This window comes from Macrotis lagotis, chromosome X (assembly GCF_037893015.1).
Source record: "Macrotis lagotis isolate mMagLag1 chromosome X, bilby.v1.9.chrom.fasta, whole genome shotgun sequence".
NCBI classification, from domain to species: domain Eukaryota; kingdom Metazoa; phylum Chordata; class Mammalia; order Peramelemorphia; family Peramelidae; genus Macrotis; species Macrotis lagotis.
In genome coordinates this window covers 208,046,141-208,069,894 of record NC_133666.1, presented here as the reverse complement: position 1 = coordinate 208,069,894, position 23,754 = coordinate 208,046,141, and the positions used below count along the sequence as shown (strand labels likewise).

The 23,754-nt window shown below is 34.9% G+C and overlaps 2 protein-coding genes across 12 annotated transcripts in view; one reads left to right on the top strand and one right to left on the bottom strand.

Moving 5' to 3' along the window:
• CXH5orf63 (chromosome X C5orf63 homolog) overlaps positions 1 to 18,451 on the top strand; it is a 45,866-nt gene extending 27,415 nt beyond the window's left edge. For 10 of the 11 annotated variants that reach the window (XM_074204411.1, XM_074204413.1, XM_074204412.1 and 7 more), the window contains one exon: positions 135 to 1,182. In XM_074204411.1, coding sequence (XP_074060512.1) covers positions 135 to 305 — 171 coding nt within the window. In that variant the 3' untranslated portion in view covers positions 306 to 1,182. Of the gene's footprint in view, positions 1 to 134; positions 1,183 to 6,042 lie in introns of those variants that run through there. The other variant, XM_074204414.1, reaches the window with a different exon arrangement.
• LMNB1 (lamin B1) overlaps positions 11,327 to 23,754 on the bottom strand; it is an 82,479-nt gene continuing 70,051 nt past the window's right edge. Inside the window, exons 10-11 of the mRNA XM_074204402.1 lie at positions 16,693 to 16,812; positions 11,327 to 14,359 (exon numbers count right to left, since the gene is read on the bottom strand). Coding sequence (XP_074060503.1) covers positions 14,318 to 14,359; positions 16,693 to 16,812 — 162 coding nt within the window. The 3' untranslated portion in view covers positions 11,327 to 14,317. The remainder of the gene's footprint in view (positions 14,360 to 16,692; positions 16,813 to 23,754) is intronic.

Below are 23,754 nucleotides of genomic sequence, written 5' to 3'. Positions count from 1 at the left end.
TGAAGGATAATTACCAAACTATGAAATAAAAAAAAAACTACTCAGCATTAGATGTATGCCAGGTAGTATCTGGCTGTCATGCAATAAGTCATAAAGGACATTCTTTGTAATCTCCCATTTTTTATTTCTTCCAGTTTATTTTGCAAGAGGTGGACATCACTCTTCCAGAAAATTCAGCTTGGTATGATAGGTATAAGTTTGACATACCTGTCTTTCATTTGAATGGTCAGTTCCTGATGATGCATAGAGTAAATTTTTCAAAGCTTGAAAAACAGCTCAAGAAACTTGAACAGCAAAATTACTGAGATTGATTTATAGCAAGTTGGGCTTTCCCACATTATGTAAATTAAAATTCCTCAAGAATGTGACCAGGACTACATTTTTTAGGAGTGAAATGACCAAGCTTGGCCACAAAGAAGAAATAAGATAACTCTTCCCACTGCTTTGTAGAAATGGAGGATCCATAGATGTGTAAAACTAAATATAATTACAGACTTTTTTAATATGATGTTTAGTTTTTTTTTATACTAGGTGGCACAGTGAATAGAGCACAAGCCCTGGAGTCAGGAGGACCTGATTTCAAAACCAGCCTCAGATACTTATTAATTACCTAGCTGCATGACCTTGGGCAAGTCACTTAACTCCATTGCCTTGCCAAAAAAAAGGGGGGGGATGGCTCTCTGGGATTGTGTGGGGAAGGGATATAGTTTGAGATATAATTCACATTTTTAAAGTTTAGAGCACATGAAGATGAATAACTAAAGATGATCCTAAAACCAGAAGGAAGGATGAGTATGACAAAGGAACATCAACTAATGCCAGAAAAAGCCTAGAACCTGCAGTGAAACAACAAGAAGTTCAAAATGATTCAAAAAAAGAAGTGAAATCCATCATAAAACAAATCAGGAAGGGGGGAAAAATCATAATTCATAGCTTTCAAAGCAGAAATAACCTATTAGATAAAAAAAATCAGTGATGGTAAGTTTCTCTAGTCAAGAAAAAGAATTTCATATTTGAAATTTAAAAACAAAACAATATAAAAAGACCAATGTCAAATCAACAGGTATTTCTTAAAAATCAGTTATGTTCTAGGCATTGTACTAAGCACTAGGGATGCAAAGAAAGGAAAAAAGAAAATCTAATGAAGGAAGCAGTCAAATGGCTGTATAAATAATATGTAAACAGAATGAATTGTGGATAATCTTAGTGGGAAGGCACTACCATTAAGGGAGATCAGGAAAGATTTTTTGCAGAAGGTAGAATTTTATCTGAGGCCTGAAGGAAGTCATGGAAACTAAGAGACAGGAGCAAGAGAGAGCACCAAGTATGGGAGACAGCAGTAAAAAATGCACAGTCAGGGGGCGGCTAGGTGGTGCAGTGGATAAAGCACTGGCCCTGAAGTCAGGAGTACCTGGGTTCAAATCCGGTCTCAGACACTTAATAATTACTTAGTTGTGTGGCCTTGGGCAAGCCACTTAACACTATTTACCTTGCAAAAAACCTAAAAAAAAAAATGCACAGTCAGTAATATTGAAACATGTTAAACATGATTGTACATGTACATGCTATATGTAATTGTTCACTGTCATAGGAAAGGGGGTCGAAAGGGAGGTTGGTAGAAAAAAAGGGGAACTCAAGAGCTTGCAAAAGCTGAATATAGAAAACTATCTTTACATGTAGTTAGAAAAAAATAAAGTAAATACGAAAAAATCCTCTGAAACAAAAAAAAAGTGTAGTCCGGCAATAGAGTGTCTTGTGAGTGTGACAGCAAGGAGACCAGTGTCACTAAACTGAAGAGTTCATGAAGAGGAGTAAGGTGCTAAAACTGAAAGGATAAAATAGGGGTCCAAGATATAAGGGGCTTTAAAAGTCAGACAGAATTTCATATTTGCTCCTGAATAGGGAACTACTAGAGTTTATTGAATAGGGAGCAACATGATCAGTTCTGTGTTTTAGGGAAATTAGTTTGAAAGCTGAGTGGAGGACGTTAGGGAAGACCAAACAGCAGAGTGTTGCAATAGCCCAGGTTTGAGGCAATTGGGGGTCTGAACTAGGGTAATGGCAATGTCAGAGGAGAGAAGGGGAGAAAGATTATATAAGAAAGGATAACAAGCAAGATGGGGTGAGATTTGACAACTGACTGTGGGGGGGTGAGAGAGAATCGAGAGTCAAGAAGACATTTCAACTCAGTATGCGCCTCATGTTCTCTAGGGGTGGAAAGTACACTCAGAAATTCTATTAGGAGGAGGAGTGCCCCCTCCCAACTCAGGATTTTTGTGCATTATCAGTTATGCTAAAGTATAGGAATCTTTCATCTCCAGGATGCCAACACCATCCAGTGACTGTAGACGCAAATTCATATTTGTTATTAGAGAATGAAAAGCAGACACAATTTATATTTGTTTTTAAATAGTATCATCATCATGGGGTATAGCCAATACCAAGGAAAGTAATGAAAAGGGTCTGGGGCAGCACTGAACTGGGAAATTTGTAGCATAATGTGATGTTTCTTCTAAATACTTCTGGTGAATCGCTTCTAAAAGTGAGGTAAAGAGAAAAAATGGGGGGGAGGGAATAAAGGCAAGATCCATAAAGACAATGAATCTACATGGTGTTTTAACTCCAAGAAGAACATGAGATTAAAGAAGGAATAAGTGAAGTTTTAGACAAAGAATCAAATTGTCTATCAGAAACCAGAAATGGAAGAGAATCAATGAAAACAATAAAGAAGAAGAATTCTTAGGGGAAAAAAGAGGTTGGAGAGGAGGGAAGATTTTAACTAAAAGAAGAAATTAATGACTAAATAAAAGAAAAAAATATTTAGTAAAACTCCTAAACTTAGAAAAGGGTTAACAAACAAGATTGAGAATGAGGATTTGGGAGATTCTGGAAATCAGGCTGTATTAGGTTAGCTTAAGCAAAACTAGTCATAGGGACAAAGCACGCACTGGATTAGGAAAAGGAGCCAAAAATCTATTAAAGCAGTAAGATTCACAGATAGAGGAACATATATAAACCTACTTCACAACTTCCAAAGTCCAGTGGTTAGGCAAAGATGACCTTAGCCTTTCTAAAATAAAGTCTTTTTTCCTGCCTCTGCCAGCGGTATGAGCCATTTAATGTAAGAGTTAGGTAAGAATGGAGATAAAAGATGACCTAATTTACCATCACAAAAATATTAATCCTAGTGGGGAACACACATTTAAGCCAACAAAACTTAAAACAGGGAGCCAGAGACTTGAACTGAAGGCTATTATTGGCCATTTCAATGAAAGCCTGAGAAATTTGGGTTTAAAGGCTAGTCAAGTAGCTCCATTTGAAATGGATTGGGACAGAGGATCATTGGACATCTTTAAACCCAGTATTTTTTTAACCTTTTTTTTTAGAACTCTTTCAAGAAATTATAAATGAAAACTACACAGGACAAAATAGCTTTTAGAGTCACTGGCCTCTTTTAAACTTTTTAAAAAAACTTTTTGAGAGTGATATTTCAAGAATATTTAGCTTTTAGAGTCACAATCCATTTTTTTTAGAAATTCTGGTTTTTCAGAGTTATATTTCAAGAAACCATAAATGAAAACTAGAAAAAGTAAATTGTCCCAGGTTTTAGAAAAAAAATCTAGCCTATAAATACCAAATAAATGAATATAAGCAATCAGAAATTATATTCCTACAGAGAGAACACCTATTTGGCATTCCCAAGTGAAGAGAGGGAACACATATAGGGAGGGCTGTTGTTGTATGTAGTTGGAAGGTAGAAAGAATAGATATTTATATTCTCTTTTTCCTCCACCCTTTTCCCTCACCCTTTCATTCCTGACAGGTGTTTTTTTTTTTTTTAAAATACAGCTAGTTCTTGAGGTCGGCAAGCCCTTAGTTCTTCCAAGGTAGCCTGATCCAAGGAGATATATGGTCACCACTATCTTGGCCAATGCTCTATCCCTGAGTGACTGCAAGCCCTCTTTTCTACACTATAACCATAATCATCGTCTCTGTACCTCATCTAGAAAGTGTAGTAGATAATAATAGCACCTTGGAGTTAACTTAATTGGCAGCTATTAGAACCCAACTTGAAGAGTCCAAGTAGGAAACACCACCACCACCACCACTAGACTAAGTCCCTTTTAATAGAGCCTATAATGAAATCCTAAGTAATGAATGAATCAAAGGAAAAATAGGCCAGGGATAACCAGTGTGTGCTTTTGACAGACAGAATCATTAGTTTTGGACTCCTCTTAACTGATAAAGTAAATGATACATTCTACTTGGAATGACATTTTATTGAATTATTTGATTGCTCACTTAAACTGAAGAATTTGCCTATGAGAAGAGTAGAAAGCTTTCTAGGAATATTTAGCCTATATTGTAGATTATCATTTGTCGTTTCAAAGTTTAATAAGTTTTCAAACCATATTCCTGGTTAAAAAAACAATTGGAGTAGGGAAAATATTAGAGGCGGCTACATTTTTCTCCCTAGCAATATTGCTATTGTAAGAAAAGGAATGTTATGTCTCCATATATTAAATTACAATCTTAGGAAGACAGATGATTAGAAATCCAGAAATTTTGTTATATATTATTCTAGGAAGAAGATAACCATGCCTCCTCCTTTAGACAAGATTATAATTTTATAAGGATGATATTCTTTGACAAGCAATTGTGCAACTAATAGACTGGCCTCTGAGAAGGTGTAATGATTCCCTTATCCTTTTCTTATAAATATCCCTGTATCCCTTTGCTCAGGGTGGTCATTTCTGTAATGGCCTCCACCGATGGGTTTCTTGGTCAATTTTAAAGAATAAATTTCATGTCTTACTGAAATTTACTTTTGTTTAATTTTTTTAAACCTAAAATTTCCTAGTTAAATTCTTTTATTTGATAGTGAAAACAAAGTTCTTATTATTAGTATTCAACAACAAAAAAAAAAAGATAGGTCAAAAGGAAATAAAACTATTTCTAAATACTGTAAAGTAAACCCATGAAAGTAACAGTATCTAAATGGTGGACCTGGGAAAAGTATGTAACTATGTGTTTTTATCTCAAGTGCTCACTCCAGAAACAGAAGTGTAGACTTGTAGAGAGAAACAAACCATAAAAGAGAAGAACAAAAATGAGATCTACCATGATCCAGCCTTATTTTGGTTTGTGCTATTTCGATTTTATTCTTTTAACACATTTGCTAGATTTAATAGTTTCTTATAAATACCTGTGGTTGACCCTGTCCTTCTATTATTGAGTAACCCTTTGTTTGCTTCATGAACATTAAATGGGAGCCATACAAGAGGGATCTTTTCCTAGTACAGGATTGGGAGTTCATGCCCATGTCCAGGTTTAGAATCACTGGACTCCTTAATTGCTGCTGAGCTATATCAACTGTATATTATTTATTGGTAATTGATTAAACATGATGGAATGATTTTGTAGTTTTCTACTAATATTATTGGCAAAATATTGCCACCTTGCAAATATTGATGTACATAAGGGTTTATTGATACTTGGAGTATACCCTGATTGGTGGGACCAAAGATCAAATATAACTCTTAAAAAATGTTTAAGTAAGCATGAGTCCTACGAGATGAAATCTAAAAACAAATCAATACCAAAATCAGCAAAAAAAAACCCCAACAAACAACCCAAACCCAGCTTCCTATTACACTGTAGGAATCTCATCTTGTTTTTTTTTTTAATATTGGCCTTCATTTTGTTTTAAGTTCAGTTAGAGGTTATTAAAAATAAAGATGTAATTTTTTCCCCATCTAATTCAAGGACCCCCTGAACTCTATCTAGTTTAATAACTTCTGAGGTAGAACATAGTTATGTTTCATCTGTAAAATAAATTGAACTAGATGACCTCTTGAGGTTTCCTTCAGGTCTAATTTTAATTTTATAATGTATAACTATATATAACACTAATTTTATAGTGAGAGAGACAGAGACAGAGAATAGTCTAAAACAACAGATCTGTTAACCATCCATTTTGCTTTTGTGAAGGGTAAAATACTAGCTCCCTCCTCACCCAACTCCTATTCCTTTCTCATTCAGTTCATTCCTCACATAAAAAACTGAAGAGAATGCACTTGGACCATTAGGACCAGCCCCAAAGTCCCATGCCTGCCCCAGAACCTAGGATCAGACGAATTTACTGCACTGAGACTTGAAATTTATGGGTAGGTGAAAAATATTGAGTAGAGGCATCAGAAGACCTCCTTAACCCCATGACTGGAGTATGTCTTGTGATAAGTTTGGAAACTCACTGCACCTGGAGCCAGTTGTTCTGACCAGATTGTATCGCTCCGTATCTTTCAGGTATTTTGCAAAACAGCACCCACCCTGCCCCCTACCACCTTTCTAAGTATTCTTCCCTGTTGAGGAGTATTTAAACCCTACTCCTTCAGCCCCTTGTAGCCACCCTTGCACTCTGGTCCTGTGTGGTATCTCAAATTGCAGTTCCCTTGCTTGATTAAAGATCCTTGTCATTGACATTTTAGTATCCTCTATTGTATCAGATGTGGGATTCAAAGACTTGCCTGACCAGCCACCATTTTTCACTCAGGTCCCTGATATTAACACAAGACCCCTTGTGTCCAGTGAGAAAAGTACTGAAGAAGCTCCCTAAAAGTAAGGAGTTGGGGCCATAAAAAAGAGCAAAGACCAAATTAACTTAAAGGTCCATTTATTGATATTATACTAAATCTAGACCTTAAGCTAGCATGTGTGGGGAATTGGACCAGACCTGCCGATGGGCATTTACTCCAAACTTAAATAGCACTATCCATCTGGAGGTAAGATCCAAAACATCACCTCTTGCTTGTGTGTAGGATGGGGAAGAGATGGAAGAAAATCCAGAAAGAGGAAGGGGAAAGAGAAGGGAAGGTGGGTAGGAAGCAGGACACATTTCAATGTTCAATAGGACGTTTTATGAAATAGGGGAATTTCCAGTCACTTGTTTCAGAAATACAAGTTTAAAATTCATTCACCTTTGACATCAATTTGTATTTAATTTGGTGGTCAGGCAGAAGGAACATTACCAGATTTGTAATTATGGACCCAGAACTTGGAAGTATCTAGATATGTATGGGGCCAGTCTGACAGGTCCTCCTAGAGTGATGGCTGCCATTTATGTTTTGTAGTGACTTTTGTCTATATGTTTGGAAAGCTAATTGCGTTAAATATATTGCGTGTATTTAGTATGAGACAGAATGACCTCTGGACACAACTGATGAGGACCAAATTGAGATTAGCAACATGCTTGTTTTGTTTTTTGTTCTTATAGGTTTTTGCAAGGCAAATGGGGTTAAGTGGCTTGCCCAAGGCCACACGGCTAGGTAATTATTAAGTGTCTGAGACCAGATTTGAACCCAGGTACTCCTGACTCCAAGGCCGGTGCTTTATCCACTACGCCACCTAGCCGCCCCAGCAACATGCTTGTGTAAAAGATTATTAACTGAAATTCCTTGCTAATAAGGGAATATTGGGGCCACTGTCTCAGTCTGAAAGTGTGAATACATAGAGGGAAACATTTTGCTGATAAATCTATCTCTGTGTCTTATGATTGATTTATTTTTAGGTCTTTAAGCTTTTGGACCAAGTTTCTTTTTTTCTCTTTACATTCCTGAAATCTGAGGAAGCATTGAATGTGGAGGCATTTGACTTAAGTAGCAGTTATGTCTTATTACTTATATGATGTAATGTTGTTTACAATAAAGATTAAATTGGAAACTGAAATGATGACTAATTGAATACTTGAGAGTTTTATAAATTAAAGTGAAATAGAATAACTTTTTGAAGGTTGGTATGTGTTTTGAAATTAGACTCCTACCCATTTTTAAAATAATAGATTATGTATCTGAAGCTTTGAGAATTAGTTTGCCTTGCCCACAAAAGAGCTTACTTAAAAAAGCAACTTGAAATGTATGTATTTATTGTAGAAAAATTCTTTGAGTTTTATCTGCAAATAATATACCAGAACTTAATTGTTATTTGAATGGACTGAGTTTTTATACAAAATGTTATTTATTTAAGGCAATGGGGTTAAATGACTTGTCCTACATCATACAGCTAGGCAATTATTAAGCATCTGAGGTTGAATTTGAACTCAGGACCTAAGTCCAATGCTCTATCCTCTGTACCACCTAGCTGCCCCTGCTGAAAACATCTTAAAGGGGTTTTGGTATTTCCATCTTTTAGAGAATAACAGAATTGTAATAAAAGAAAAGGAAGTTTAAGGTAAGGAGAAAGTTTGAGTATGTTGACAGAAAGGTTTGAAGAAAGTTTTGGCTTTAAGTGGAAAGGGTACGCAAAACTTCATGTGTTTATTTTATTGGGACCTATAATTTTTTAAATTGTAGCTTAATTTAGAAGTATATCCATAAAGAGCCATAGGTAAATGGAAAACAATGAGAACTATATTTTGCAATTTAAAATATTGCCATCAAAATATCCAGATATGAATTATATTTAATGTGCTTTTGGATGTTTGGGATAGATTAAAATCTAGTATCAGACTGTCACTTTTAAAATCTTTAGCAGATTGATTTTATTCAGCTCCTGCTCTCATCTAGGTATAAATGTGTATTATTCATGATCTGTATGTTGTTATCCCAGTGGGTAAAGGCTTTTTCTTGCAGGGAAGCCACCTTAATGGCCATAGTCAAATGTTTGCCAGAAAGGACTTTCCCTACCTGGGGAACCCATTTCATTGGTTTGGTTGTCTCCTAGTTTGTCTGTTTGACCAGTGTTTTATCATCTATACTGTGCCTAAAACCCTTAATCCTCAGATCTTGTAAAACATATCAATGGGATTATTAAGGTTCATTGTGCCAAATTGATAGATGATTTGAACATACCTTAGTCCAAAGTCTTTCTGAACCTTAGGGCAACCCCTTTTGGAAAGTTTTTCCTTTCACCCATTGAGATTATCACTGGGTGTCTATTGCCCCTCTTTTCACCCCATTGTGACTCCCCTCACCACCAAGGTTTCCTTTCCTTCCTACTGCAGGAGACTCAGTACCTTCAAGGCCATAACCATCTTGATGCTCAGTCATTTTCCAGGAATCCAGCCCTAGACCAGTCTACCTTGCATCTAGAACCTGGAGATTAACAGGAAAAGATACTTGTGCAAGAACATGCAGCAGCCCACATGGAAAGGACCCTACTAAGTCCTCCCGACCAATTAATTCCCTGCCAACTCCCTGAAGGGAGTTGACAGTCAAGATTCATCTGTCTCACCTAAAGAGGTCCCTGACCCCTGAACCCTGCCCACTATAAGGGATTTCAAACTTTGACCCAGAAAAGCAGACTAGAGCAGTAAAGTAGGACACCCCCCCTCCAGATAGTGGGCATGGGCTGAATGTTACCTTAGATTGCACCCACCTTGGGGACCCATGGGACCAACATGGTTCAGCCAGTGATGCCTTCTTTGGTCAGTGACAGAACTTATCTTTAACACAGTGGGAGAATGTGAAATGTAGTCATCAGAAAGGGCTGTCTTGACCTCACTGAGCCCAAAGTTGGGAAAGGTCTTGTGATATTTTGGAAACTCCTAACACCAGGATGTTGTTCTGATCAGATATCACTCCCCAGCCTCTGTGTGTTTTGCAAAATAGCTTAATTCCCCCATTGGATACCCCTCCCAAGCACTCCTCTCTTGAAGTGTCTCTAGACCCTGCTTCTTCTGCCCCCATGGACATTCTTGCAGTGGGGTGTCCCTCTTGATTAATGACCCTTTTTATTGCTACTTAGGTAGTTCTCTTTATTTCAGGTTGATATAGAAGAGAGAGGAAAATCTTAGTCCTTTGTTCTTGAAGGCCATGACATCAGGTAGGTGATGACAGGCATGTGAAATGGATTTGAGTGGGTGCTGTGCTAAGTCACCAGTCTCACTTTCTCCTTCGGAATCATCTGAGTCTAGTGGCTAGATATGAATCAGGATGACTGGAGATAGCCTTGAATGAGAGGCAGTCAGGGATAAGTGACTTGCCAAGGTCACACAGTTAAGTGTCAAATTCTGAGGCAGGATTTGAACTCCGGTGCTTTATCCTCTGTACTATCCTGTTGTACACATACATATATGTATATGTATATATACACACACACATATATATATATAACCAAATATATGTATGAATACAATTTTAAAAATCAAATATATATTGATATATATTTTGTCCTCTTTGCATGTCTTAAGTTATGCTTAGAATATGTTGATTTGCACATATAATGGTTTAGTGAAAGAAATACTGACTTTTATGTCAGGGAGATGAGGTTTAAAAATAAAAAAAGAAAAATAAAGAAAAAATAGTAGAAACACCTACAAGTTCACAGAATTAAGATCCAGGAAAGGAGCCAGTAATAAAACTCATGGTCTCAGCTATTTATGACCAAATGTGCAAGAAAAGATAACAAGAAAACTAAACTAATCTTAATGCAAGGAGACAAATATTTTATCTCAAATCATCAGTGAGACATAGTGGGACAATTCAACATGGCTAGAACAAGACCTATATTCTAGTTTTAGACACAAACTACCCAGGAAACCAGCTGAGTCAGGACTGGCCTGTTGCAACATAAAATGCCACATTTACATATATATAACACAAATTGTGGAGGGATAGTTCACACACTCAATGACAAAAATCGAGATCCAAAAAGAATCCTAGTATATTAGAATGTTGGGCAATCTAATTAACATAAAACTTAATTCTAAAGGACAAATGGAATCTAATGATTAGGTTTGAAAAATGAACTTCACAAATATAAGATTGAAAAGGTTTGAGTAGCTAGCAGTTGATGAGGAAAAAATTTAAAGATTTTAGTGGATTAACAATCTCAATATGAGCCAACAATGTGACATGGCAGGTAAGAAAAAAAAATATGATCTTAGACCACAGCAAGAAGGATGGTGTCTGGCAGTACTCTGCACTGGTTTAACTATATTTGTATTATTCAATTAAACATTTATTAAACGTCTGTTATGCCCTAGGAACAGTACTATGTGCTAGTGATACAAATAACAAAGAGACAGCCCTGCTCTCCGGGAGCTTACAACCTAAGGGGAGATGACAGTACATTAAAAGGAAGTGGAAAAATGGGCTTGGGGGTGGGGAGGGCAGAGGATGAGCAACAAGAACTACCTGGGGGGCGGCTAGGTGGCGAAGTGGATAGCGCACCACCGGCCTTGGAGTCAGGAGTACCTGGGTTCAAAAGCGACCTCAGACACTTAATAATGACCTAGCCATATGGCCTTGGGCAAGCCACTTAACCCCATTTGCCTTGCAAAAAAAACCTAAAAAAAAAAAAACAACAAAGTTTTGGGTGGCTAGGTGGCGCAGTGGATAAAGCACCCACCCTGGAGTCAGGAGTACCTGGGTTCAAATCCGGTCTCAGACACTTAATAATTACCTAGCCGTGTGGCCTTGGGCAAGCCACTTAACCCCGTTTGCCTTGCAAACACCTAAAAAAAAAAAGAACTACCTGGCATGAAGCTGAAACAAGGTAGAAAATGGAGTTATAAGGAAGGTTGTGAGTCTTTTTAAAGGAAGGTTTTGGAAAGAGTTCAATGTTTCACCCTCCAGTCTTCCAATCAGAACAAGCAACAATGAAGTTGAGAAGATAGAGGTGATGAGATTTCAAGGGATTAGTTTATTCTGGGGAGTTTATTTTTGGGTGCCATATTTTAGGAAGGTCATTTAATTCCAGAGAAGAACAACGATGATGAAGGGCCTCAAGTACATGCTATATAAGAATTTTGTTGAAAGAACTAGCCTGGAGAAGATAAGACTGGAGAAACAGGAATTATCTTCAAATATTTGAAGGACTATCATAAACAAGAGAAATTCAATTTGTTCTGGAACAACAGATATGAATAACAAAGAAGTAAATTCAGATCTGAGATGAGGGGAAAAACTTCTCAACAATTAGAGCTATCCAAACATCAAGTTAGTTGTCTTGGAAGGAAGTGTTTTCTTCTCACCAGAGATCTTCACACAAAGGTGAGATGACTTAGGTTCATTCTAGAAGAGACTTTTGTTATAATATATGATTTGCAGTAGATGTTCTCCAAGGTCCCCTCTCATTCTAAGATACTGAGATGTCTTTAAGAAAAACATTACAGAAAACATATGGTTCTGTGATTAGACTATACAATATGTCTTTGTAGATCAAACAATGTTACTATGGGTTTTCAGCAGTAATGATGCTACCACAATGCATTATGTATTGTAGAGTGTGGCTTTTTTATATTTTATTTTTCTAATTACATGTAGTTTTTAACATTCATTTTTTGTAAAATTATGAGTTTCACATTTTTCTCCCTCTCTCCCTTCCCCTCCTCCCTAGACATGTAGATTATACATGTACAACTATGTTAAACATATTTCCATATTAGTCAAGTTTAGAAAGAATCAGAACCAAAGGGGGGGGATGAGAAAGAACAAAAAAAAATGAAAAAAAAAAAGGCCATAATATGCTTTGATTTGCATTCAAGTTCTTTCTCTGTGTTGAGGACCACAGGTGAGTAGGTCTCTGACCATGATGGTTGAATAAACCCTCTCAGTGGAAGGAGTCTGTTCTTTGCCTGGTTCGGTTCTCCATCCCAGGAAGCTTAAGTAGTTACTTTCGAGCATGCAATGTTTCTGGAATATAAGTGGTTATGGGGTTAGGATGCACTTGATATGCCAGTACACACAGACTGGCCTGAGAACAAGGGCAGTCAGTACTCAATGTGCTCGGGATTAGATAAAGAAGGGACCTTGTGATTTTTGCAATATATAAGCTTGTGCCCGATGGCTCAATAAATCAGACTCCCTTTTCCATCTTGTCAGAGTCCCATCCCTTGGTTTATTATTCAGCATTCAGTCACATAACTCTTTAAATCTTTCCTCGATCCACCTCAGGTAGGCAGCAGGGTCCCCAACACTCTGGATGTGGATGTTATTTTTCATCATAAGTCTTGAAATTGTCTTTGATCCTTCTATTGCAGAGAAACTCTAAGTCTATCATTGTTAATCATCTCACCATGTTTGTTGCTGATGCTGTGTATAATGTTCTCCTGGTTCTGCTCACTTTACTCTGCATCAGTTCAAAATATGCTTTTCCGGCTGAAATCTACTTGCTAATGATTTCTTACAGAACAATAGTATTCAATCACATTCAAATACCACAACTTGTTCAGCAATTCCCCAATTAATAGGCACCCCTGTAGTTTCCAAGTCTTTGCCATCACAAAAAGTTGCTATAAATATTTTTGTACATGAGTTCTTTCCCCCTTTTTTAATGATCTCTTTGGGACAGAGACCTACAAGTACTAGTATTGGATTAAAGATATGCAGTTTTATGGCCCTTTGTGGGCAGTTCTAAATTTGTAAGATGCTTTATTTTAGTCAATAAACCATCCATTACCTAAAGCACAGTCCATAAACATCTAGAAAGTTCTATGTGAGAATTGTAAGAAAACAGCAGAGCTGCTGAAGAGCAAGAACTATGACCAAGTAAGTATTGAGAAGTAAAGCAATTATTTTGTTGTCATTTCATCCAAACAGGAAGATATAGATAAAGGGTATCATTTAAACCATCGCTAAGATTATTTTGTTTATTAAATATCACAGAAAATTTAAGTTACAGTATTTTAAAGACCATAACTAACATTTTAATATGGAAACCCTTCTTTCCCTCTCTTTTTCCCATCTCTCCCCTAGCCTGTTGCTTAAGAATCTAAAAACATAAAAAGTACCAAATAAAAAAAGTTTAGTTGTTGATTTTATTGAGAGTGTTCACATTATGATTAGGTAATATTACTTTCTTACAAAGTTTCATTTTTTCTATCAAAAAAATTGTAACTTTTGTTATTACAAAAAAAATCCAGTACAAAAATGTTCAAAATATTTAAAATGCTTTTCCTCTCCCTCACAGCACCATTATACAGTGTAGAGAATTATCAATTACAGCACAATGATAGTCTAGATGGAGAAATCTCCAAATCACCTCCAGAACCATAGTGGTTTATTTCTCCTTCTCATAAAAGCTTTCAAAAATAAAAACCAAGAAAAAAATTCAGTAACAAAAATGGCAGAAAATTTTGAGGCATTTAAAAAGAAAATACATGTCATCAATAATTCACATCTTACAGAAAAGTTATGGATAAGATTTCTTTATAAAACATGTTTTTCAGTGTCAAAAAGGAAATTAAGGCCATTAGGCTTCCAGCTTATAAATTCACATAAAGGAAATATAAAAATATTTTGTGCTTCTGAGAAGGTTCTGAGTGTATACAGAGAAGGATTACCATAGTTTCTTATTTTGAGAAAGATATTTGAATAGTTTACATAATTGCACAGCTTCTCTTGGATGTTCTTGGGTCTCCCTGATTAGAAAAGAAGAAAAAAAAGTTATTGTGAAGAAAGAGAATCATAGAATATTAGAGAACAGGAGTAATCAAATTCAACTCTTCCCAGTTTATAAATAGAAATTTTGAAAATCAAAAATTATAAGGGACCTCCCAGTAACCTGAACAAATTTTAAAAATTGACCACCAAAATAAAAATGTAACATATGTGTGTGCATATATATGTAAATTGTTTTTACTAATGCCAACACATTAATCACATTAATGTGTATGGGTATACATATATGTGTAAATATACACATATATCAGTACTTTATTACAGCAAAGCACTGAAGGCAAAGTGGGTGCCCATGAATTATAGAATGGCTGAAAAAATTATGGAATATGAATGAATGGAATATTTTACACTATTAGAAAAAGCAATTCGGACACAGAGAAACCTGAAAGAATATTAATAAGCTAATATATAGTGGAGAAAAGTTTACACAATAACCACATTCAAAAGGAAAACATAATGACCAATTGTGACTCCAGAGAAGTGATGGACTAGATCCAGAAGACATACAATTAATTACAGATATAGCCAAAGTGTGGGTTTCTTTTTGTTTTTTTAACAGTATTTATATTCTTATAAGTATTTTTTGGAGGGGGGATAGGGGCATGAAGGAGGTAGTTATAATGAAACCAAAAAGGAAAAAAAACAAGCATTAATAAGTTACTTTAAATATATAGCAAAAAGCAAAATTAAATTTGTAAGGGGATACAAACAAGTAAGGCAATGTTAGAACTATCATACTAAATTTGAAGTAGATGTAAAATAAGATTCTTATTCTTCAGCCTGTTTATCTCTTTTCTTAATCTTTTAATTCTTCCTTCCTTTTTCCTCTGAAGAAAAGCTACACCTTTCTCTTTTCTAAGATTAATTCTTCAAGCTACACATTTCAGTGAATTCCCTTTTGCTTTCTGAGCAGATTGTTAAATTCTTTTTATTTGCAATCTCAACATTAACATAATTTTAGAATGATTTCTGACACTCTTCTCTCAATTATCCTCTGCTTCCAGTATTGGTAGCATATACTGTTTTCAAATGTGCTGAGGCATCCCTTAATCCTTCAAAATTCCACTGGACGCCCCATAGTTCCTTCTAGCCATTCTATCTTTTATTAAATTAATTTCCCTCTCACACACTCCCATCTTGTGATATATACCTACTATTATCTCCATTTCCTATTTTTTTTTAACCTTTGAAATCTAGCTTCTGTCTTTTCCTTCCATTCTCCTTAAACTGCTCTCTTGAAATTTTTTGTCAGTTAAGTGATTTTTTTAATCACCAAGCACAAAGTTTTATTTCCCCATCAGATGTTATTCAGTTTGACTCTGTTGATTACCTTTGTCTTCCTTGAATTCTGGGACTGTGCTATTCTGGCTCTTCCAGTTCATAATTCATTCTTCTACTTCCTTCAATAATACTTCTTTTTCCTACTCTCTGAAAGTAACTCAGTGCTCAATATTTGGTATTTTATTCTTTTCCTTTGTAGATCCTCTAGCCATGTTCTGCCATCGCATCAAAATATTTGTCTTCCCCCCACCAAACTGGCTTTCCTGGTACTGACTTTCTCACTTATGCCATTGGAATCACAATTTTCCCACTTTCCCAGACCAGAAACCTAAAAATCATCTTTGACACTGCTTCTCTCTTGTGCATTGCAATGTCTTTTCCATATCAACAATTTCTATTGATTCTTTTCTCATGTTTCATTTATTTCTTCTACTCTAGGTTCAGACATTTGGCTTCTTATGCAGGCGACTGCAATTGTTTTATTTTTTCTTTCTATTTTTTTCTTTTATTTACTTAAGGCAATGGGGTTAAGTGACTTGCCCAAGGTCACAGAGCTAGGCAATTATTAAGTGTCTGAGGCCAAATTTGAACTCAGGTTCTCCTAACTTTGGGGCAGTGCTCTATCCACCACCTAGCTGCCCAACTACAACTGTTTTAAAAGCAATTATTAAAACAATAATACTGGGTTTTCTTTATAAGTTTTTTAAAGTAGCTAAAAATGCTGAATAAATTAATAAGACTCTAATAAAGAAATTTTTCCTCTTGATACTTGACTACAGTTTCTTCTTTCCAATTTACTTTTCAAAGGCTATATATGATTGAGGAACTTCTAATTAATTGAACACAGTTCTGATTTTTTATTTTGGCAAGGCAATGGGGTTAAGAGATTTGCCCAAGGTCATACAGCTAGGTAATTATTAAGTGTCTGAGGCTGAATTTGAACTCCGGTCCTACCGACTCCAGGGCCTGTGCTACCTAGCAGCCCCTTGACTTATTTTTAATATAGTATTACCTGCTGTTGAGAGATATTCTCTTCTTCAACTGCTTCAATAACTTCTTTCTTTCCCTCTTCCTCTTCCTCCTCCTCCTCTGCTAAAGTTGTTTTGAAAACTGTACTTCTTTGAGCAACCTCCTGAAAATAAAAGTAGGTTTTTTTTTACAAGTCTGAACAAGGCATGACAATCCCACTCATGCAGGTTGGTCATATTTGGTACCCTCTTCTGGAGGAAGAAGAAAGGGTATACTGACAGAAACAGCAAGAATGACTGATAATTCACAGTCAAAGAAATTAAACTTTTACAGTTATTATCTTAAAATATCAAGAACTCTGGGAGAAATTAAAACCATAAACAACAGAAAATACATATTACATTTATCACCTTGTCCACTAATCAGAGTCTTAAGTTCCTTTTAAGTGAATCTGTAAGAAGCTAAGTAGCAACCCAACACTTATTCAATTACATAAAGCAATTATATTTCTCACTAACACAATAGTTTACTGAACTTTAAACATAAAAGAATAGCTATGGCATAACAACTTGTGTTAGAATTTTTTGAAAGCAAATAACCTTTTTATCCAAGCAAAACAGCAAATAGAAACTGGAAAATTTCTATAGATTAAAAGAAACACCAAAGAATACATAAGAATAAGTAGGCTCATTAGAGTAGGCTCATTAGCTGGGAATGAGATTAAGATTTTGGTTCAAACTATGACAGGAAAACAACTCTACAAGGGCAAAAGATCTACTCTTAGCAGTATCTAGAAATGCAAGCCCTGGATAAAGGATTTTTTTTTATCTAAATTCTACTGATGAGAAAAAGATGAGAATTAAAGACAACACCATCACTAAAAATATATAAACAAGAAAACAAAACACTGGCTAAAATGCAAAAAGAGTGTTTAAAAAAAATTTCCAATTATTACCAAGACAGCAATTGACAAATTGTCTGAATTTTTGGTGAAACTGTGAACTGATCCAGCTATTTAGAAGAGCAATCTGGAACTATGCCCAAAGGGCAATAAATTGAGTAATATCAATAACTGAGTAATATCAATGCTAGGTCTATATTTCAAAGAAATCACACAAAAAAAGAAAAATTTCATGTGTTCAAAAATATTTATAGCAGCCCTTTTTGTAGTGGCAAAGAATTGGAAATTGAGGGGATGCTCATCAATTAAGGATTGACTGAACAAGTTATGGTACATAAATGTTATAGAGTACTATTGTTCTATAAGAAATCATGAGTGGACTTTAGAGATGCCTGGAAAGACTTGCATGAATCAATGCTGAGTGAAGTGAGCAGAACCAAGAGAACACTGTACACATTAACCACAACATTGTGCAATGATGGATGAAGTTCCTCTCAGCAGATCAGAGATCAAGGACAATCCTGAGAGAATTGCTATGGACAATGCTATCCACATCCAGAAGAAAATCTATGGAGTTTAAATACAGAGAAAAGCATACTACGTTCACTTTTAAATTTTCTTTTGTTTTTCTTTGTTACGGTTTTTTCTTTCTCCTTAGTTCTAATTTTTCTTTCACAACATGACTAATATGGAAATATGTTAAAAATGATTGTACATGTGGCAACTTTGACCAAATTGTCCTTTATGGGGAGGAGGGAAGGAAAGTGAGCTTGGTAGAAAATTGTGAAACTCATAAATTTGCAAATGGATGAATGTTGAAAACTATCTTTGCAAGTATTTGGAAAAACAATATAAAATTCAACTGAAGAAAAAATTAACAAGTAGCTTAAAAATTCTTTAACATTTTATATTATGCCTTGTTGAGCCTTTGACTCAGTTTCAAACTTATGATATATATATATATATATATATATATATATATATATATATAGTCAAGGATTTAAAATAGATCTAAATATATGAAAACTATAGCATTTGATATCTACATGAAAACAGTTCCCTATTTAAAATATGCTATCAACATCATGTGAAAAACAATAGATATAAAATTTTATAGCCAAACAACTTATACCCATAATGTTTGTACCTAAACTTAAAACCAGGGCAGTAAGGTGGATAGAGCCTTGGGTTTGGAGCCAGTAAGATCTCAGTTCAAATCTGGATTCAGAAATTTACTAACTGTGCAAAGCTGGCAAATCATTTAATCCTTATTTGTCTCAGTTCTTCAACTGTAAAGTGAGGAAACACTGGAGGAGCTAATGGTAAACCACTCCAGTACTTCTGCCAGAAAATAAAGTCCATGAGGTTATACAGAGTTTAATGAATCAATCCAAGACATCTGAGAAGTAACCATTCATTTTGTTTGAAGACCTTCTAGGAGAGGGATGCCATGACCTCCTGAGGCTCCTTTCAGTAGTTAAAGATATGATGTGAGATGATGCACAATAATTTTAGAGACTGGGGCGGCTAGGTGGTGCAGTGGATAGAGCACTGGCCCTGGAGTCAGGAGTACCTGAGTTCAAATCTGGCCTCAGACACTCAATAATCACCTAGCTGTGTGGCTTTGGGCAAGTCACTTAACCCCATTGCCTTGCAAAAAAAAAAAAGAACAACCCAAAACCAAACAAAAAAATTTTAGAGACTAATCATCATTGGTAGGCTCATAATTGATCTAGATTTTCTAGCCATATGATTTAACTCTAGGTTATTTCTCTTTGGTGTGAAGAGAAATAATTATTAATAACTAATTATTTGAGGAGATTCAGTTTCCCCCTTTTTCTAAAATTCTGATCTTAAAAAGTTTACGTTCTTGAAGAACAAAGCTGATAATGATATTGGACTAATTTTCTTCCTGACTCTGCTCAGGTGGAGTAGCCATTATGTTCTGCTCAGACTTGGTTAGGACATAAGATTCTTTAAATGGATTATCTAAGGTTGAGGGTAATCCAGAGAAGGTCTCTGGTCCAAGGATGAAATATCACTGTCATCTCATTGTAATATTTGTTTTCTCTCATTGTTAAACCAACAACTGTAGTTTATTCTTCTAAGGATATATAAGCAGTCTATTACCATGACTGTCTTTGATCTAAGAGAGATGGCAAATGGTCATGCTTTTATTAATAAAGGCTAAGTTTATATGTTTTGAGTCTGTTTTTAACAATGTAGCTGCCTAATTTTCACTCTCACCAGCATGGGATCCTCTTGATCCCAGTCTTATGAGAATAGAGTGTGTGCAAATAAAAGCCTCCTCTGAAGAGGGCTTTAAAAAGCCCTAATTTTAAATTTAATGTTTGGGGTGCTGATAGATGTGGGGAGATACCATGGAAATTTGGGGGTCTACTTTGGAATCAGTAGATTGGCATTCCAGTATTCTTATTAATTTTAGAGTTTATAAGCAGGTGTGGTCCAAAATTTCTTGCAAGTGATGGTTTCATTAAAACAAGATGTGAGAATACCAACTCTTGTAAAAACTACGAATCTCGAATTAAGTTAAAATTCTGCCCAGGGAGAACTCCTCTAAAGAGTTTTCAGGCAGAGGTGTGTCTAAGGAATTATGATAAATATAGGATTGAGTATGATTCAGAAAAATAAAATCTACTAAGCAAGTAGTTTTTTAATCTCAACTATGATTTATGTTTTTGACTATGTTTTATCTTTGATTCTAGAATACACTCTGTATTTGCTAGCTGTGGGGAACTGAAAAAGCATGGTGAGAGCCAAGAATTTATAGTTTGGGAAACAATCAGAAAAGCAAGTTAAGAAGCTACTTGGGGAAAGAGGGATGTCATTTGACATCAGGGCAATGTGTTTAAGACTATCAAAAAAAATTTTCTTTTTTTGGCTTTTAAGAGACTTTGATCAGGGTTTTTCTATCATGCCTTAAACGCAATCCCTTTAGGATTTCAGTAATTTGATTGAAATCTATATAACATTGTAAAAGCTGTTTTTAAATGAATAATGTTGATAAAAACTGTGAGAAAAATACAGTTCTCTTGATCTGTAAATTATTAAGTATTAACTCTTTCAACATTGTAAAAGATGAAGGATTGTAAAAGGACAAAAAGTAGGGTATGAATTTTAATTTGGAAAAATGTTAAGTAGGCAGTCAAACAATTTGTAAGCTATCAACTAGTTTAGGAGTTCTAAAGTTCTAAACCTTTCTTGTTCCATACAGCAGTTTCTGATGGTCTAACATATGGGTTTTTAGGGGGAATGTAATGAGCAACTATTCCTAAGTGGGATAAAACTGTGAAAATTAAAATCTCTTAAATATCACTTTAAAATCTTCTGGAAAAAGTAAATCCCAAAATATGAAAAGCTAGGAATGAAAAATCTTTGTGTAAAATATAATACTAAATCACTGAAATTATAAATTAAATTTCATTATGGTATTGTTTGGAAAATAGATCCAGATGTTTTATTGCTTGTTATTATCATATGGGTCAGGAAGTTTGTCAGTAAGTCCAAGTTATCTAAGTTATGTGATCTATAATGTATTGAAGAAAAGTGCCTAATATTAAATTAATAATCCATTATATCAGAAATGTGAACTCTAATCCTTTTGGGTTGTTGTGATCTGAAATTATTATATAAAAAATCTTAATATTTCCTTGTATTATTCAGTTACCAATTATTTAATTCAGCTATTTAAGTAATTACCTCTGAAAACTCTGGAAGATTTCTACCTGGAAAACTGACTACACCCTTCTAGCATTAAATTAGATCTCTTCTTTGCCTGGGTCAAAAGCAGCCATTCAACTTAGAATTCAATAATATTTTAGCTCAGCATGTTTTAAGCTACCCTGATGATAACAGATATGATTTCAAACTGTTTGTAAAATTTAAATATATATGCAGTTTGAAATTCCTGGGAGAATGGGAACTAACTAAGGGGCTAGAATACTTGGGACAGCTCTTTATCTGACAAGTCTGCAGTACCTTTTTTTTTTTTGGCAGGGCAAGGGGGTTAAGTGACTTGCCCAAGGTCACACAGATAAGTAAGTATTAAATATCTGAGGTCATATTTGAACTCAGGGCCTCCTGATTCCAGGACTGGTGCTCTATCCACTCCACCAACTAGCTTCCCCTATCTCACAACTCTCACAGAAAGGTAAACGAGGTAGGGGATTGTGAATTGATTCGAATCTATATGGAAGCAGAGGAAATGAATATTCAAAGGATCTGGAAATTGTCACCACATGTTTAAGGAAACATGAACTTATGAATTAAAACTCCTTTTCTTCTGAAGTGCTACAAATAATGGACTTGTAATTATAATATACCAGTAATTAAAGTGTTATTATATAATGGTGATTATAAGTCTGGATTTGATTTAAGTCAAAAATCTGTCCTGAAAGAAATTAGAGTCTTTAACACAAAAGACACCTGTTTATTTGACATTAAGAAATTTATTAGTTGTATGTATTTTTAATTGCCACAGGTAGATACTGACAGCACAAAAAACAATTTTGTTTATAAAAAGAGGTTCTGCCTACAATCCAACAGAAGGCAAATGAGTTTATACCAAAGCATCTCATGGTATATCACCTAATATTGTGCATCATCTCAAATCAAGTCAATTCATCTCTGCTCTAAGGAACCATGATGACTCTTTTACTTCTCTTCTTTAAAGTTGCTCATGGTTGAATGTTGCAGCCTGCTCACACTGACTATGTTTCTCCATTGATCTCTGAGTAATATTCAGTTTTAAATTTTCAAAGATTCTTGTAATCTATGTCATGCTGCCATATAGAACCAACATTGACAGAAGTATTGGAATTTAAAAGATGGACTTATGAAAATAAAGCTTGGGGTCATTCAGGGAATTTTTTTTTTTTTTTTTTTTTAGTTTTTTGCAAGGCAAAAGGAGTTAAGCGGCTTGCCCAAGGCCACACAGCTAGGTAATTATTAAGTGTCTGAGACCAGATTTGAACCCAGGTACTCCTGACTCCAGGGCCAGTGCTTTATCCACTAGGCCACCTAGCCGCCCGTCATTCAGGGAATTTTGCAATTTTGAAAAGTCAATGCAACCTACTCTCCTCTTTCTAACTCTGAGCCTAATTTATTCATCTACATTGTAAATCACAGACACAAAAGAACAAGTTCTATTGAGTATTTATACAAATTCATGTTGTAATTTGGGGAGTAAGCATTCTTCATCCATTGGAGTTTGTGTAATGATTAGGATAAACTTCTTTGAGTGATTATAGATCTCCTCTGGAGAATTCTGAGACCTGATACAATAACTATTACAGAAAAGCTCTTCTGTGGAGAAACTAGATTGAATCATCTCCTTCCCAGGGGACTTTGGTAAGTATATACCTCTCAGTTTCACATATTGTCTATATTTATAATAAAGGCTATATCTTATTTTAACTTGTACAGAATCTAGAAAAATCTAAGGAGTCAATTGAAATAAATGGAAACAATACACTTAGCAAAGTTGAAGGAAATAAAATAAATATGCATGAATTACTTTAAATATATTACCTCCCCAAAACAACAGGAAGACATAGAAAAAGAAATTCCAATAAAAATAACTACAAAATGGTATAAAATGCTTAGAAGTCTACCAAGATACACACAATGACTATATAAATGCAATTACAAAATATTCTTTATAAAAATAAACCTAAGTAACTGAATATTACAATATTAAATACACAAGCAAATGCATTAACAATGACAAAATTAATTTACCAAGGATTATTTTATAGATCCAGGCAAAATAATAATGAAATTAGTCTGAATAGAAAAAAAGGCCAAGAATCTCAAGGAAAATAATAGTGGAAAAAAATAAGTGAGAAAGAAGGGGGCATAGCAGTATCATTTAATTTTTTTTAAAAAAGAGAAAAGTACTCCATAGAAATTGAGGACCTGCAATTTTATGTACAATCTTTTTTTTGTTCTATGTATATGGAAATTCCTACTTTATTTACTATTTAAAATTCTGAGGGAAAAACCAACAATAATTTTGATAAATAAAATAAAGTCCTTTGTAAATCATAAAATGTAACAAAAATGGTAGCTATTATTAAAAATTTCCTTGGTCCTAAGTTGTTAATTATTAATAACTGGAGGATAGGAGAAGCACATATCATATTTAAGCTAAAAAATTCCAGGAAAATCTATGAAGGGTTTTAA